Source organism: Squalius cephalus (genome assembly GCF_949319135.1).
Source record: "Squalius cephalus genome assembly, chromosome: 5".
Taxonomy (NCBI): Eukaryota; Metazoa; Chordata; class Actinopteri; order Cypriniformes; family Leuciscidae; genus Squalius; species Squalius cephalus.
In genome coordinates, this window is record NC_137126.1 from 35806253 (window position 1) to 35822905 (window position 16653).

Sequence of the window (16653 nt, forward strand, 5' to 3'; positions counted from 1 at the left end):
TTCTGGTCAATGCTTGATTAAAAGTCTGTTATATTGGGTTGGGTTGGAATTAATGGTTAGAAAACAGGTCAGAAAAAAACAAAAGAGCAAATATCAGACTAGACATTGCCTATTTTTCCGATTGCTCTCATACTGGCCTCGTAGAGTCGTAGGCAGTTTTTATTAAGGTTAATATCCAGAAGCTGTCCAGGGTCCTGAAGTGAAGTCACTTGCTCTGTGCCTGGTATGGACAGGTGTATGGTTAGGGTTAGCAGCCCACCGCTTTTCAACACTGTAAAAACACAAATGGGGACACTGTAGATCCCGTTTAAGGGGATACCTTTTTTTGTTTGCATTCATTCTATTCTAATCCCCATTCGACCTTTTTTTTGTTTGCATTCATTCTATTCTAATCCCCATTCGACATCCCTGATTACAGGTTCGACATAGACTGCATAAACATCGTCCCACACAAAATATTGCCATCTCGAGGTTATTCAAACACCCACAGACAACCCTGCCTGCACAATGTCGGTGTCTGATGTTAGTCTTGGGTGGAGCAGACATCGCTCGATGGCGTTGAGTGGGGCGGAATCCGTGGTGCTGCTCGCGTCTCGAGACTCGTTTCTCCCGGAAGTGGGTGGTTAAGTCGCCACTCGGTCATTGCTGGCTAACGAGCGGTCGCTGGGATGAAGGAGAGTCGGGGATATTCTTGGGGCTGACAAATATCCGACGACACAGTTGTGAAATTTCATTTTTAACCAATTGGTTTGCGGTATATCCGCAGAAATCCACCACAGACGCTCACAAAAAAAGGCTCAGACACCCCGCCGCCAAGATGATGGAAGAAATTGACAGATTTCAAGTGCCGACTGAGGCAGAGATGCAGCCTTTTGTAAGTTAAACCAGATTGACTCTTTAACATCCGATTAAAACACAAATGTTGTCAGTATGCGGTTTTAATAAGATTTTGATGGGCGAATTGTAGCTTAATATGAACTAACGACCCGTGGAATATTTCATTAGTCTCATGTTGTGTCATCACAGACCGTTATTTCTTCAAAAAATGGTACATATCTTATATTACGAGAGATCGATGATGGTCCCTTCTGTGTCTGGTGTGAATTTTTGCTTGCAAATGTAAGGATGCTACTATGATGATGCTGCGCACTGAGACCGTGTGTGTCTCCCTGCATCGAAAACAACATCAGCTTCATTTTATTTCATAACTTCAGCTCGAGTTGTTCTTCTGTCTCTTCGTACTTCCATCGTAACGCTGTCTGTAACATTTATTTGAAACAATGTTAAATACTGCGTGATGTTTCTTCAATCTCATAGAGGCCTTCACATCCTTTTGCTTCATCATGCAGAATACGTGCTATGGTACCTGAATAATGTCATACCCCTCCCACCCATCCCAAATTCATCAATAATTCTCAGTAAAATAACCAGCTCTGTTTGAAGAGACATCTGGACGGCCCATATTTAACCAATGACCCATACAGCAGTTGCTCGTGTTCCTCTGGTTAGTTCTAGTTCAGTGGTTCTCATTTGGTTTTGCTTCAGAACCCAGATTTTACATTGGTCATTAAGTGGAGACCCAACACAAAACCCAAACTGTTTATATACAGATGTAAATAACATGTTCTTGAGATCAGAAGTGTAAAAATTACTTACATGAACTGCATAGATCTAATAATATGCTAAAGTATTAATGTGACATAGAATTCATTGAAAAATTGAATTCAAAATTTCTGTTGAAATTCAATTATTTCATGCTCTCTGTACTCAACACACAAAATATATTGTGATTGGCACAAACCATGTTTATTCTCGGACCAAGTAAACCAATATTTAAGGTAGTCTGGGTATGCAACCCTTCTGCGACCCATTTTTTGGTCATGACCCAGTGTATTATATTATATATTATGTACATACAATATGTAAAGTTTTTGTGATCAACTAACCAAAATCTCTTGCATTGTGCCTATGTTTTTCCAGTTTTAGTAGATTTAGGCTTTTGTAATATTAAAATCGGTCATAATTCTTTATCCGTTCCTTATTTGAATTTGGCAAATTCCACCTTTTGCTTCTGCAAATGTTGTGTTTCCTTTTACTGTTTTAGAATGAGCTGACAGAAATCATACAGTAGACATAAAGTGATGCTTTACTCATTCACATTGATGGAAATGGACAGAGCAAAGCTCTGAAGAACAGACATCTCATAAAATTGACTTAATCGATAAAACTAGACAGTCCTGACACTTCTGTCTTGTTCACCAGGACCCAGCATCATCGACCACATCAGAGGCAGACTCAGATACCAGGGAGAATGAACCTGCCACCCTGAACTATAAACCTTCTCCTCTCCATATGAAGATAGGTTTGTCCATACTGCCAAATGCCAATGCAGTTTTTTGTGGAATTATGTATTATTATAGGACTTGATGAAATTACTTTTTTTCTGTATAGACAAACAGAGAGAGCTGGTTAGGAAAGGTTCACTGAAAAATGGCAATGCTGGAAGCCCTGTCAATCAACAACCCAAGAAAAATAATGTGATGGCCAGAACAAGGTACAAACTAGAGAAAATAATCACCGTTTTTAAGTTAATCCAAAAACAGACTGCTAACTCTGTATTTCTTTCTAAAACCAGGTTAGTGGTTCCCAATAAAGGCTACTCTTCTTTAGACCAGAGCCCAGATGAGAAACCTTTAGTTGCTCTAGACACAGACAGGTAAGCTCTTCACACATCCTCCACTTATTTATTTACGTCCCCATTTGGGAGCCACAGGCTTCAAGCTCACTGTTTTCCCTTGTCTTTGCAGCGATGACGACTTTGACATGTCTAGATATTCCTCATCAGGATACTCATCAGCCGAGGTGAGGTCTCTATGGGAACAGGTACCTATGAACTCTGGTTAATGTATTAAGCCCCATACCACAAGCATCATGACTGTGGATTTCTTTCTCAAAAGTCACTCCCAATCTTTTATGCACTAAATTCCCTTTCATCTCTCCTTGTTTTCCTTTAAAGGTCACCATTGTCACATTCATGTTGTTATACGTGTCATTGATTCATTAAACTAAGAAATGTACCAATCAATTTGAACCAGCCCTGTTGTTGTATTAATCTATCAAATAACAAATGAATTACTATGATTTAATTAGTGCCGGTTATGCAGCACGGCCTGACATGCTGTTTGTTGCTTCCTGCAGCAGATAAACCAGGATCTGAACATCCAGCTACTGAAAGATGGATACAGGCTGGATGAGATCCCTGATGATGAAGACCTGGACCTCATACCGCCCAAATCCGTCAACTCCACCTGCATGTGCTGCCAAGCCACCTCCTCCACTGCTTGTCAAATCCAGTAAACCCATCACCTTTTCTCCTCCTCGTGCTCCCTCTCTCTCTTTTCCATCCCTTATTCCCGTTCATAACCTCAGATAAGACATCTAATCAATATTACAGTGGAAAATGTACAGTACAGTAAACGTTACAATGAACATGGTGTACAGGAACATGTGAACACACACACATACACACACAAAAACGCATTACATGTGCTAACACACACACACACATTTACTCTAACAAATGATTATTAACATGACTATTATTGGTTGCTTCCTCCTATGGCAGGATATGCACTGTTTTGCTAATACGCTAGGAGAGTCTGCTCACTTTCACCTCCTAGTCTGCATTGCGTTATACCGTAAAAGTGAAAGTAGAACAAATAAAGCTTTAAACCGGCTTTAATTGTGATTTAAAAACAACAACTTGATGTTACAGAGAGTTTGAAATAGCTTATCCACAGAATTATCTGCTTTCATGTTGCACTCATTGCATTAACGTTGTCGTTAGGGTAAGATTTGATTTCCGTACGGATCTGGTTGGATGTTTATTGTTCGTGGCTGCTATTGAGGCTGTACTTGGGTTCGTTTTTTGTTGAACATTTTGCATGTTGGTGCATTCGTACTGCAGCGCTAACAGTAGCCTTGGGCATCACACTTTGTTTTGTTTACTCTTGGTATGTCACATGTGTCATGAAAGGAAAGGCAATATTCTTCTTTGAGAATTTGATCTGATTGGTCTAGGCCTGGACTGTTGTTCTTTTCACAGTACCTCTCACTACAGACCTAAGAAGATAAAAATGATTACATGAAGACCTTTTGTGTCTCGAAGCAGTTTTTCAAAGGTCAGAAATCACTGGGAATGATTTAATCTGTTATGACATTTCTGTTTAGACAGAATGTCCAAACATGTTAGATAGTTAAAGCACCTGTAAGCTCTCTTACAGTAAGCAATGTTTTGTTCAGGAAGATGCTCTGATATAACAAACTCGAAGGCACCAAAGTATGTTTATGCTCCTTGTTGGAATCAATGTCCATTTTCATACGATCACTGCATTTCATGGAAATGGTTACTTTTTCAGACATTGTGGGCTGTTTTAAAAGTACTGTTTTCTGCTGGTCTTTGGGAATAAACTATGAATGTTAATGTTGCTAAAATGATACAATTCCCTGGTCTATCTTAACATCCATTATTATTATTATTGTTAAAAATGATTCAAGCTGTCAATGATGAACCTGCACTGTTAGTCTACACATTCAATCTTTTACAGATTTTACCCTTCAATTCAGCTTTGACACATTTTGTGTTGTCTTTACACTCTACATATTGTATTGATCAAGTTGTATCTCAAAATGCAAATTGCTTTCATTTGAACTGCTCATATTCACTTTTTAGTGAATTTTAAAAAAAGTGTAATGACCTGATGTATTCAATTCAAGCATAATCAAAGGTGAGCATTTGTTGGACAAAAGCTGTGTTTTTATGTTATAAATATGTTAATTATGTGAGAAAGTCCATTTATGTACTAACAATGTTGTTATTGGTTTCAGTGATATCAATAAAAGCAGACCTGAATTACACTTCTCTTTGTTTTAATTAGTTATCCTCTTTACACATAATTTACAGGTAATGAACGATGAATGTTGCAAAAATGATACAATGATGTAAAAATACAGAATATATATGTACAAATGATAGTGATGTAAAAATACAGAATATATATATGCACGATGATAGTGGCTCGAAGTCTGCAAGATGCTGATAAACGCATCACGACATCAGGATTTACACTATGCAACTGAAAAAGACTTGTAAACAACAGCAAAGTATTTCTCTATAGTTTGCTAATTACATTCTGCAATCTAAGAGTACTAAACCTCAAAACAGAAGGCACAGGTTGAGCATTTTTACAATGACTGTGTTTCAAATGACCTGCTTCTTGAATTCAAGCTCACAACCTATTAAACATATGGAACATCTGGAAAATAAATTAGCACAGATTTTCTGTTCTTATTTGCGTAATATTTGTTGATCAGTTTTCATAACATAAAATATAAAAATCGATACTTGAACAAAGATCTAACAGATTCATTGACTATTATTCACATTTAAAATTCTGTTTGTGCTTGTCTTTTAAATGGCTGATCATCACGGCAGATTCAAACTAAATCTACATTCAAATAACATTACTTATTATTTCAAGTATTTCAACAGCTGAATATGAATCTGAAAAATGAAAACCCCATAAATAAAACTAATAAAAGAATATGTTACTCAGGTTCATTGACTGAAAGCAAATACTATAGGCTACTAATAAAACTAAAGGTAGTGAGAAAAATGATACAATCTCAGTTCTGAATGGTTCAGCTGTGCAATATTTGGAGATGAAAGGCACAGATCTTGCCTCGTGTTATATCATAACACGCCTGTAGGTGGCGATGGTAAACTATTAATGAGTGAAACTGTTGGCGGGCCTCACTACATCACTTATGAAGGCTGATCAAAAACTGTAAAAAGTTTAAAAAATAAGAGTTCTGAATGAAGAGTATTTTCAATGCTCTAGCTTAAATGTTACATTCTTTCGCATAACTGATTAGAATATGCAAATAATTACTTAACATGATGTTAAGTTATTTTCATAAGTTCAGAGAAGTTTTAATATCATTCAAAAACTGTCTTCAAACACTAAAGTCAACTGATGCCCCCCTAAATATCACCAAGAACAAAAAATATTCACAGCGATTATTTTAAAACATATTCACTTCCTATACTGGACCACTGAAAATGTTGACACTTCAGCCTGATAATTGAAATGTGTCTGTTTCACATAATAAATCTTTACACAGAATCTGTTCATTTCCCTTTGTCACAGTGGGTGTGTAATAAATCACCTGGCTCCTCTCTGTTAACATCAATCCCATATTTGTGATATAATGTAAATATCTGTAATTTATATAGATTCAATTATACTGTAAATATCCTTACTCATTTGAAATAACCCTTGGGACTTTATTACATTGTTTCTGCCAAAAAATTAGTTTCTCTCCATTCCATTGAGAAGTCCCATTTTCAGTCTTTGTCTTAGAGTACTCCTGCAAGCATATTTTGTAAGACTCCATTAGAATGTTTTGTATGACTCCACCTGATGATATCTTTTATCATCAGTTAATAGATATCATTAATATATAATCGATCAATTTCATATCAGAAATTCTAAGACCTGAATTGGGTGTGTCAGGTAGAGAGACATCCAAAATGTGGGGGTCACGCAGTTGCTCAAACACCAGCAGACATGTGATCACTGGAGCCAGAGGACGATGTGGATGTTGAAGAGTGTCGTCTTCGTCCGGCGGGACCCTGGAGCATATTGGGGTGAAAGCCGGCGTGTCTGCGGGCGTGCTTGGTGAGGTGATCGCTTCGCATGAAGCATTTGTCGCAGAGCGGGCACATGAAACGCTTCTCCCCGGTGTGCGTACGAAAGTGTCGTGTCAGTTCATCTGACCGGGAGAATTTCTTGGTGCAGCCTGACCAAGTACACTGAAAGGGCCTCTCACCTAAGAACACACACACACAGGAGAAATTTAAGGCCCTACTGATAATACAACTTAATCTAGTTAGGCTATAACAAAACCTAATCGACACAGATATTGGTGACTTGTTAGATGTGCGTATGTTGTTGTGTCAAACTGGAGAAAACGTTTTAAACGCCCGTTACTTTCGTTGATGAGCTTTAAGAATTCGCTGATTTTTTATTTAGTTATCGACGTTTTGCATTGGATGTAAACGCACTTATTGGGAGGAGCTGCGCTTGGCTACAACGCGGCACCACGTGCCGGATGTTTACAACTGTGAAATCAGGAGGTGTGTACATGACGTCATCGTTGCGTTCAATTATAGCACAAGCCCATAGATGCCTCATTTGCGGCTGTTAGAGTCTGTCATATTGGAGCGTTCAGGCTGGGCGTCTGCAACCGTAGATAGACGCATGTATATATCTGCAATTGACTGCAACTGATTTTGCTAAACTAACACAGTACAACAAGACGAAGGCGTCAACTAACACGACATTAAAAAAAGTTACCATAATAAAAGTAAAACCATTAAAAAGTACAATAGTAAAACCCTGCAATATTGAGTTAATTCAAATAAAAACACAAACCAACACATTCTCACCTGTGAAAGATTGTCCGATTTCTTCAGGAATTTAAACATCGGCGGCTTCACAACCAGAAGCTGCGCAATGTTGTGGCATCATTGATTCTTACTGTGAGTGACGACATGCTGACCGTTCCAAGATGGCGGGTGTGCCGACGTGTCTGGAGCGGTCGAATGTGTTATCTACATATACATATCTATGGGTTATATACTTTATGCGCCAGAGAAACAAGCGTGCAGCCATCTTTAGAATTGTGTGTATTTAGTATAGTTCTGTATCTCTGTGGCATCGCTGTCGAAGAGTAATTAGCTGGTGAAGTGGATTTACTTGAAGAGTTAACTAGTTATCATGAGCATTTTAATTATTTGGAGCGGATGTCATAAATGTCAGTAGACCGGGAAGATTTTAAAACTAGCGGTTAATTAATGTATCCGTGCGATCTTACTTTAAAGTTAAGGAAATACAAACAGGAAGACAAAAGGCAACGAGCGCAGCGCTGAAAAGGGGCGGGGATACACAAGGTCTATATGGGGTTAGCGAGTGTCGCATTGATGTATGTGTGGACCATCAAGGACCAATGACCACGACTACTAGAATAGAATTAAATAGAACAGAACATATTCGCCACAATAAACCGAATCATTAGATTGCAAATTAGCAAGCCTGAAATGATAATAGGTTAGGCTACTTCTAGCATTTCCCCGCCACACGATTACGCAATTTTATGATCACACCGTGACCTGCGTAACAATGTGGACTAAGCAACATGTTTGCTCTCATTTTGGTTAGAAACATTGTGTACTGTTCCACCCTCATGTGCACCCTTGAGCGCTCCGCCTGCGGTTACACCCACTGTTGTTTGAGTGGCAGTTCCTGAAACCGAACTGTTCCTGAGAACACGCGAGCGTGGGGCGTAATAACAGACGGCGTTCCAGAAAAACGAACAGACGGTATCCAGTTACTGGCGTTACTTAAGTAATTGTGTACATATAAGCACAAAATTAATTCAACCGTTCTCATTTCATACCGGTGTGTACTCTGAAGTGCGCCTTGAGATGGGACGATTTGCCGTATATTTTACCACAGCCAGCATAGGGACAACAGTGTCTCTTCTCAGCTGATACATGCAGTCTGTCACGGTTCCGTGTCCTTTTCACCCTGCTCGCGTTCTGTCTGCATTTCTCCCGGTTTTCCTTTACACCGGTTTGATTCTCCGCATCACAGTCCACCATACGCTTGGTGCTGATTCCGCTCGGGTTACACTGATTTAGGTCCAGCAGAATCATTGCGACCATTAACAGAGTCCGACTCTCTTGACTTTCCTCAGGTCCCTCCTCGCCGGCTAGTTTGTCTGTGCGGTCAGAGCTCGATCCGTTTGAGACCGGCTCCAAGGACCTTGCAGCAATTTCAACATCCGTCATCGTAGTTACACAAACTGTGCTGGAACTGTAGAAGTCACCAGTGCCTCAAATACTTCAAAACAAAACTCAGGGCGCAGTGTGGATGCTCATCATATGGGCATCGGGGTACAGACGACTCCAGTAAACGTGGCTTCACGCCTACACGTGTTTTTCCCAATGTGACTGGGATGAAATAATGTTCCCGGCGAAGGATAAAGGAAAAAGCTTGTGTCGCTTCTTGCGTCTACACGCACACGAAGCGTCCAGGTGTCTATTCTCAATATTATTTCAAGAACACCAGAAAGCGTGGAAACTTTGCGTAGGCTACTCTCTTCTTCCCTCACAAGTGCGTCAACTCTGTGCCGCTGTTTGGTGTTCTGTTCCTATCTGAAAGAAACTACTTCGCGGAATCCCAAAGTGTCATCATAAAGCTCGCAGCTGATTGGGCATAAGCCTTAAGGGTCTAAGAGCGACGCTCTGAATGCACTACCAGGAATCACCAAGGCTGCATGAGATTGAAGAGTCATGGATCCAATAGTGTTCAGAGTATGAGACAGAGGGCGTGCTAACTTAACAGGAACAGTAGTAGCATGGCGTGCCTCCTTCAGAATCAGCAGAGGGTGCACTGGTTGATACAGTTGAGGACACTGTTTCTAAAAAAGTAGTAGACGTTTGCATTAATCAGACTTAGCATTTGTCTATCTGTCATTTAGCTAGTTACAGTTAAACCCAATGTGAGAAAGTTTCACGTTGTATCACGTTGTTCAGCAGGCACCATGCAATGAAAAAATACAAAACATATCGGCATAAAATCAGTAAATAAACCATGTAATAAACGTAGATAGAGATATTATGTATATGGGCCATTGCACCCAATAAGTGCTTTTTCAATTTTAAAGGGGACTTTTAAAAGTAAATTTTTGTTAAACTTTAAACATTAAAGAATAGTATATTTTACAATATATAGGCCTTTAAAATAGTATATTTTATGTATTATATTTTATATTGCCTATTCACTCTATTCTACTATTAATCTATCTATCTATCTCTATCTTTCCGCGTGGAATGACCTGTATATCAACTGTATATGATTGATAGCGTTCAAACGATGAATGTTCAAATGAGCTCTGCCTCACTGGGTCACAACCACAGCAATAAATATCTATTTCTTCGAATAATTGTAGGCCCCCTATCAGCGTTTGACATGAAATGCATTCTTCTTCTTTTCTTTTTTTTTCAGCCTTCATGGAAATTGGGTGCACGGAAGAATTGAGCAATTGTTCTATAGCTAAACATTACACTAACACGTTTCAATTTCAACAGCCCCTACCTTTCCTTAAATAAAGCGTGCATTTTAGCAGATGATTTGTGCTACACATGATTGGCCTATAAGTAAAATAACTTTTGAGGCGGGCCCTCGTGAAGGGCCACTGGAGAAGGAGAAATTAGCCAATGAGAGCCAACGTAACACGACTCTTTTCAGAGTAATCTCTGAGTCCGGAATCGCGGAGGTTCACGTTGAGAGACAGTTCTAGGAAATTATGAGAACAACTCAAACGACCCTATATTTCAAGAGTTTGTCCATAAACATGAACGGCATGAGCTTATTATGATGACAAAAAAAGCATACATTTACAATAGAAGGACAACATGAGGTTATCAACAATCTTAACAACCCCTTAGAATGCAACATATCATCTAAATAGTTAGATTTTCTTATTAGATAGGCAATAGCCTATTTCTAAACATTTAGAACCATAGCCTATATAATACCATATTAACAATACTTGGTTATGGACTCTTGGCATAAGCTATTTAGCTACTTTTCTAGGTAAGTGTCAGTCGTAAGCATGAGATTTCATCATTGCAGGTGTTTGGCTGTGTCGTTTATCGTTTTACTGTTTAAAAGACGACGCATGTATTGGCCTACAACATGTTAACACGTCTAATAAATCATATCGTTTCTAACAACGCTGTCAGTACGAGATGGGTCACGTTGATGTTGTTATTTCGCTCTATCCAGCCCCACACACGTGTCTGTTTTTGTGGAACAGAATGTACCCTGAACTAGAAGTGAACTTGAACGCCTCCCTACGATGCAGAAAGGACAGTGCAAGCAACACTTCCGCTCGAATGCAGAGTCATGCTTGTGCTTAAGCAGAACAGCACTCCTAACTCAAGAAGGATCTGTTCTTTGGGATTCCAGGATGTAAACTACCATAGCACACGTTAGGAGCTTTCTAGAAAACATACAGGCAAACAAATCCTTTAGACATGGGACTTAATAGACTACTAAAATATATTTCTTTAAAATATCTGAAATTTATCAGAATTTGACATTTCAGGTAGCCTACAGTATATGTTTTTTTTATATATATATAAATTCCAACAATCATAATGAAATAATACATCAGATGTCATTCTCTTGAAATAATGTAACTTTTTCGTAATCCATCATACTGACCTTAATAATTTCCCCTAATAACAAAATGAACCACAATGATGTTTTGAATTATATATATTCTTTTATTTGTTAATACATGCCAAACATCTTATTCACATTGAGGAATACAGTATACACATTTGTATTTGCATCCAAATACTTAGCCTTCTACAGTAGGACAAGAGTCCTCAGATCCCTGCTGTCTGTTCTCTCATATCTCTCATTCAGCTCATATCATTTGGAAGAACAACATGCATTTTAAAGACACTATAAGTAAACTGAGACCTTTCCGTTCAAACTACAGCATTATTGCAGAAAACATGTGCTTGGACTTGTTAGCAGAGAAGTGCTTACCAATAAGTTTAAAAAGAAGTGGCGGGAGGAGAAACTTGACTAAAAGTGGTATACAATTCACAACCTTTTATGCTACAGTATAGGAAAATATTAAGAAAATACTGTACATAAAGTTATAAGTCATGTCATTTTGGCACACTGGGTAGGTTGTCATAGTGTAATGTCTTCTATCAGACACAGAGACATTCTCTTAAAATCCTATTATATTAAACTAATTTTTTTTTTTACATCCACAGAAAGATTTACAGATCATATACAGAACATTTACATGTGAAAAAACAAGTGTCATAAATATGCTCACTCTTCTATCCCAAACAAGAGAGCGAAACATAGGATAGTGAGAGAAACTTGCATTCAGTAACTTAGATCAAATGCCCTCTCGGTCTTCTTTTGCTGGAACCAGTCCAACAAGAGGATTTGTTAAATGACATTACCCTAGTTAATAGAGCATGGACATGTTTTAAGGGCCCGTGTATTGTTCATGCAATCCTATACCTGTTTTAAGGCTCTTTGCAGTAGAATCACCTTGTAGGAGTGTTAGCGCCTTCCTTGTGAAGGAGAGCAGGCCCAAATAAGAAACGATGTTTAAAATCATATAAAATGAAGCAAATCTGATAAACATAATTGAATGTCATACTAATATTGATTTGAAAATCATTGGTTATTTGAAAACCACAGTGATCAGAATTACTGCTATGCACAAAAAAATAATAATGCCATTTAGTATTTTATGTTTTTGGTTCACATACAAGCTCTAATACCAAATGTACATTTTTACATCTCAGAACACTGTGACTGTAATAATGTTTTTAAATCTCTTAGCAGTATTGCACATCAGTAAGGCAAATAAAATACATCCAATGAGTGATGCATGTGGTGGAAATGGAATAGGTGGAGTAATTAATTTACTAAAAAGTGACTATACTATATATAATTTACGCCAGAGATACAAATGCCATTTTTGTATTGCTTTAAACTGCTCTGTTTCATTTGATTTGAGTTAAACAGCCATTTAAAACAGTGAATTGTAGAGCAATAAATGTTCAACTTTATTTAAAGTGACTGATTGATTTATCTGAATGAAATTAATTGTTAAAAACTAGGAGTCTGTCCAGATCTCCTTATATCCTTCTGAATTCCCACTATGATAAATCAAGTCATTAAAATGATATATACCCATTAAGAATAAAATGGGAAGAAATTTGCCAAAGGTATATAACTTGCTGGAAAAAAAAGATAATATTATGTACTTGTCTTCATTATGTCCTTCCAGCATGTTAACATATTAACTCAATCCGGTTGATTAGTGATGAGACTGGTGTGCATAAAGAACTCCTGCTTTAAAGTGCATGACACTTCTTACTGACCGACCGACTCTCTGTGGCATCTTGCATAGCAAGTCAACATATAGTACCTTTTCTGTGTAAAATAACACACTTATATAAAGACAATCAGACTTTTTGCTTTTAAATCCTTTTTTGGAAAGGTTCTCTATGGATTTTAACACTTGGAACAGTCTAAAAGTATGTTTGGAATGGCATACTATCATACTACTATTACCACAGCAGCACGTATGAATGGAAATACTTAGATGACCTGCTACATGTGCCAAATGTGCAGTTATCAATCTGAAAACACTGTGCAGGAATACTGCAGCCGACAATACAATGTGCTCGACCTTTCATTTGCAGTGTATTATACCCCCCCCCAGCCCCCCCCACCCCCGAAAAAAAAATCTAAATTAAACTAGCAATATATGTTATATAAATTATGTTAGGTGACAACAATGTAGCATACAACTGTTTAAAACATTTATCATCATATACTGTTTACTTTTTCCACAAACCAAGAGTATGCAGTATACAGTACAGAGCAGTATACTAGCATTCCATACCAAACATGCTGTTAGTGTAGAGTTCAACTGGTTACTCTTTTTTAAATAGGTTCAAATGGGCACCCTTTTGTGATATATTTGGAACAATACAGACTACAAATGACTAAACATGATAATTTAGTGCTTTAAAATTTACGTAATCTGTTTTTTTAATTTGATAAATTATGCACTAACTTATGCTGTATTCAGACACATCATGTAACGTTACTAACCACTGTATGGTTATAAAGCCTTCTGAATGCAGTTGTATACACCCAACAAGGGCCTAAATGTAAATCAAGGGTCCAAAAAGGTTAATCTTTTCATAATAATACTAATTATATTCTACATTCAACATCTTATGGAGAATACAGGATGCCTATGTTCGACAAATCTGCTGTGTGGGTTTGAAATGACAGAACATCAGTGTTAAAAACCTTGTCACAGTCTTTTGGTTTCAGTCGTTCAGTCGTTGGTTTCAGTCGTTTTGGAATGAAACCACCACTCTACCAGGCCTGTAGGACATATTCTCAAGTCTATGGAGAGAGAGAGAGCATGATTCATGCTGTGACAAGGGTGACCCATCTAAGCTAAAACAGTAAGTTGCATTGCAAAGTTTTGTTAAGGCCTGTTCACACCAACATGAATGTTCGGCACACAAGTTCAGTATGATTTGCACATGAGATTTGTCTGTTCAGACTAAAGTAAAAGAAAATTAAAAATGAAATAAATAGCAGACAAGCGGATGTCTGATCATTCAAAATGCAAAATCACTCTCAGATAGTAGGTGTCACTTATAGAAATGCTTATAGTTTACCCCGTTACGCAAAGTACGGCACAACTTTCCGTTTCTGACACTCACTTGTCAGAGAGTGTCAGTGTCAGAGACAAAAAGGAAGTCAAGCAGTATTTACGGTTTCAAACAACCATTCAGATTTTTTCATTTGCTACTGTTTATCAAACAACACCCAATATAAAAGTACCGAGACCAGTGAGCCGGTTTTAGATTCTGCCTCTGCTATTTACTGTCGTCACTAATCATCGTTTTATGTAACAGCAGAGGCTCTGGCCATGTGACTAAAAGGACAAATCATATTGGTTGACTAGTTTTCTTCACAATGCAATGAAAAATATATTAGAAGACCTCTCCAAAAATAAAAATCTGCATTAACAGCCATTCATTCAAATGAAAATGTTTATCGCACCAAACTTTCGTACCAAACAGTCGTCTTGGTGTTAACAGGCCTTTAATCTCAAAGTTTCCCCTAATTATGAATATAGCCCCAGTAGCACTTTCGAGTTTGAGGGAACTGGAACTAATGTTGGTCTAATGGCAGTGGTCAAGTTCTGAATTTATGAGTTCTAAAGAAAATCTGACTTTGCATTGCAGTGTTATAATAGGAAATTAACAGCAATTTGATACCCATTATAAAACATTCCAGTGTACAGCTAATTACTCAATCAGACAGTACTAATTAACGGACTGGCCCTTGGATTTTAAACGAGGTAGAGCCACCCTACAGGAACTAGATCTACAATGCCATCACTACTGGTCTGACATCATCACGTGTAATTGTGTCTGCTGTCAAAACTTTGGAACGCTGAGGGTTTGGCTAGTTTCCTCATGGACAGCGAGTCTGTTTTACCCTCCAGTCTTGCCCCGGCTCTGGCCTTCTGGAAAGGATTCTTCGAGCTCCCACGGCCCTTGTCCATTCTCTCACTTATGGAGAAGCTCTTTCGGGAGTAGATGTTGGAGTGCGACTCCTCTGAGGAGGAGCAGCTGTTTGCTCGTTCTAGTCTAGAGATCGGTGAGCAAAACGGACCCGGTGCGAGGCCCAGGCCCAGGTCTGCGCCCATTCCCCCGCTACTGCTACTTTGACCCCCCTTACCTGTATCTGCAGAGCCCTCTGCCAGTTCCTCTGGATCAGACTCGGCGTGACTGAGCTCGGCGTCTCTCTCAGGGTGCGAGACGCCCAGGTCCTGAGGCTTATCGAATGTGAAAGAGCCTCCAGGCGAGTCAGACCGCTCTGGGACAGGGTAAGGGGTAGAGACGCAACGGATGTCTATGCAATCTGTGATGCTGGTATATTCGGCTGCCTTCACCTGCACGCCCATTCCGCCATAGTAACCACGCGACGTGAACATCAGGCTGTGCGACTTAACCATCGATGGCTCATCCAGAAACAGAGGCCCTGCTGCAGATAGGAAGCGACTGCTCTTGGACCGCTCCAGAATGCCAGCTGATTGCGGCGGCGAGGGGTCCAGGTCCCAGGGGGGCAAGTTGTCTGGCAGCAGGTGGGCAGAGCAGAGTGATAGGTCAGCGGCGGCGCTGTCCTCATATAGGACCGTTCCGTCCGACTGTCTTTCGCTGCCCCCTGCCCTTCCACTGCAGTCCCGCCCCCCTGAGAGCACCGCCTCCATGATCTCAGAATGTAGAGATGAGTCTCGAGCAAGAGTTGGAACTGTCCGGACTGGATCCAAGAAGCTCTCAGTAGGCGGGATGTCCTCTGAGGCAGAAACATAGATGTCTATGCAGGAAGAAGGGCGGAGTTGCTGCTGCACAGATAAAGTATTCAAAGGTGTGGGCTTGGACTCTTTGGGACCTGCTCCCGAGGACACAGACTGTGAGCTGTTGGCCCGATGGAGGCTGAACAGTCTATCTTTAAAGAAGCCTTCCCCCCGATCTGCTCCGCTCCTATCTTTGGAAGAGTGGCTCACGTAGAAGGAGTGACTGCGGACACGTGGGGCCAGAGCGGTTGGAGATGTAGGAGAAATGGACTCCTCGCCACCCTGCTCCAGAGACTCCTGTAGCCTGTAGGAATGGCCTTCTTGGCTGTTGAAACTGCTCTGGCGCAGGATGTAATTTGTATCTGTGCAGTCAGATGATGTCCTGGACCGGGCTTTGTTGACTTCGCCTCGATCCATACCAGCAACCCGCTCCAGTGCCACAGCAATGCGGCCGATCATCTCCTCCATCTGTGCGAGCCGGATGTCCACGGTCTGCAGGGACGCTTTCATGAAATGTTCCCTCTCATTCACCTCCTCCAGACGCATCGCCATGTTCTCTACCCTGAGTGATCAGACATTAGA

At 39.6% G+C, this 16653-nt stretch overlaps 3 protein-coding genes across 11 annotated transcripts in view; 1 reads left to right on the forward strand and 2 right to left on the reverse strand.

The window, feature by feature from the left end:
• Window positions 1–385: 385 nt before the first annotated feature.
• Window positions 386–4917, forward strand: fam219ab (family with sequence similarity 219 member Ab). 2 transcript variants are annotated; one of them, XM_079870636.1, is made up of 6 exons: window positions 386–874; window positions 2263–2362; window positions 2452–2554; window positions 2636–2716; window positions 2808–2862; window positions 3199–4917. In XM_079870636.1, exons 1-6 carry the CDS (start codon window positions 818–820, stop codon window positions 3355–3357), a joined length of 555 nt encoding a protein of 184 aa, XP_079726762.1. In that variant the 5' UTR covers window positions 386–817; the 3' UTR covers window positions 3358–4917. The 2 variants fall into 2 exon arrangements, with proteins under 2 accessions (XP_079726762.1, XP_079726761.1); XM_079870635.1 differs by having other exon boundaries at window positions 411–874; window positions 2808–2883.
• klf9 (Kruppel like factor 9) lies at window positions 4908–9288 on the reverse strand. The gene is made up of 2 exons (XM_079870634.1): window positions 8521–9288; window positions 4908–6891 (listed from the first exon to the last, which is right to left on the reverse strand). The coding sequence occupies exons 1-2, from the start codon at window positions 8912–8914 to the stop codon at window positions 6614–6616; spliced, it is 672 nt and encodes a 223-aa protein (XP_079726760.1). The 5' UTR covers window positions 8915–9288; the 3' UTR covers window positions 4908–6613.
• Window positions 9289–11406: 2118 nt separating this feature from the next.
• The window catches only part of trpm3 (transient receptor potential cation channel, subfamily M, member 3), a 148211-nt gene continuing 142964 nt past the window's right edge, over window positions 11407–16653 (reverse strand). For all 8 annotated transcript variants that reach the window (XM_079870641.1, XM_079870645.1, XM_079870643.1 and 5 more), the window contains one exon: window positions 11407–16633. In XM_079870641.1, coding sequence (XP_079726767.1) covers window positions 15127–16633 — 1507 coding nt within the window. In that variant the 3' untranslated portion in view covers window positions 11407–15126. The remainder of the gene's footprint in view (window positions 16634–16653) is intronic.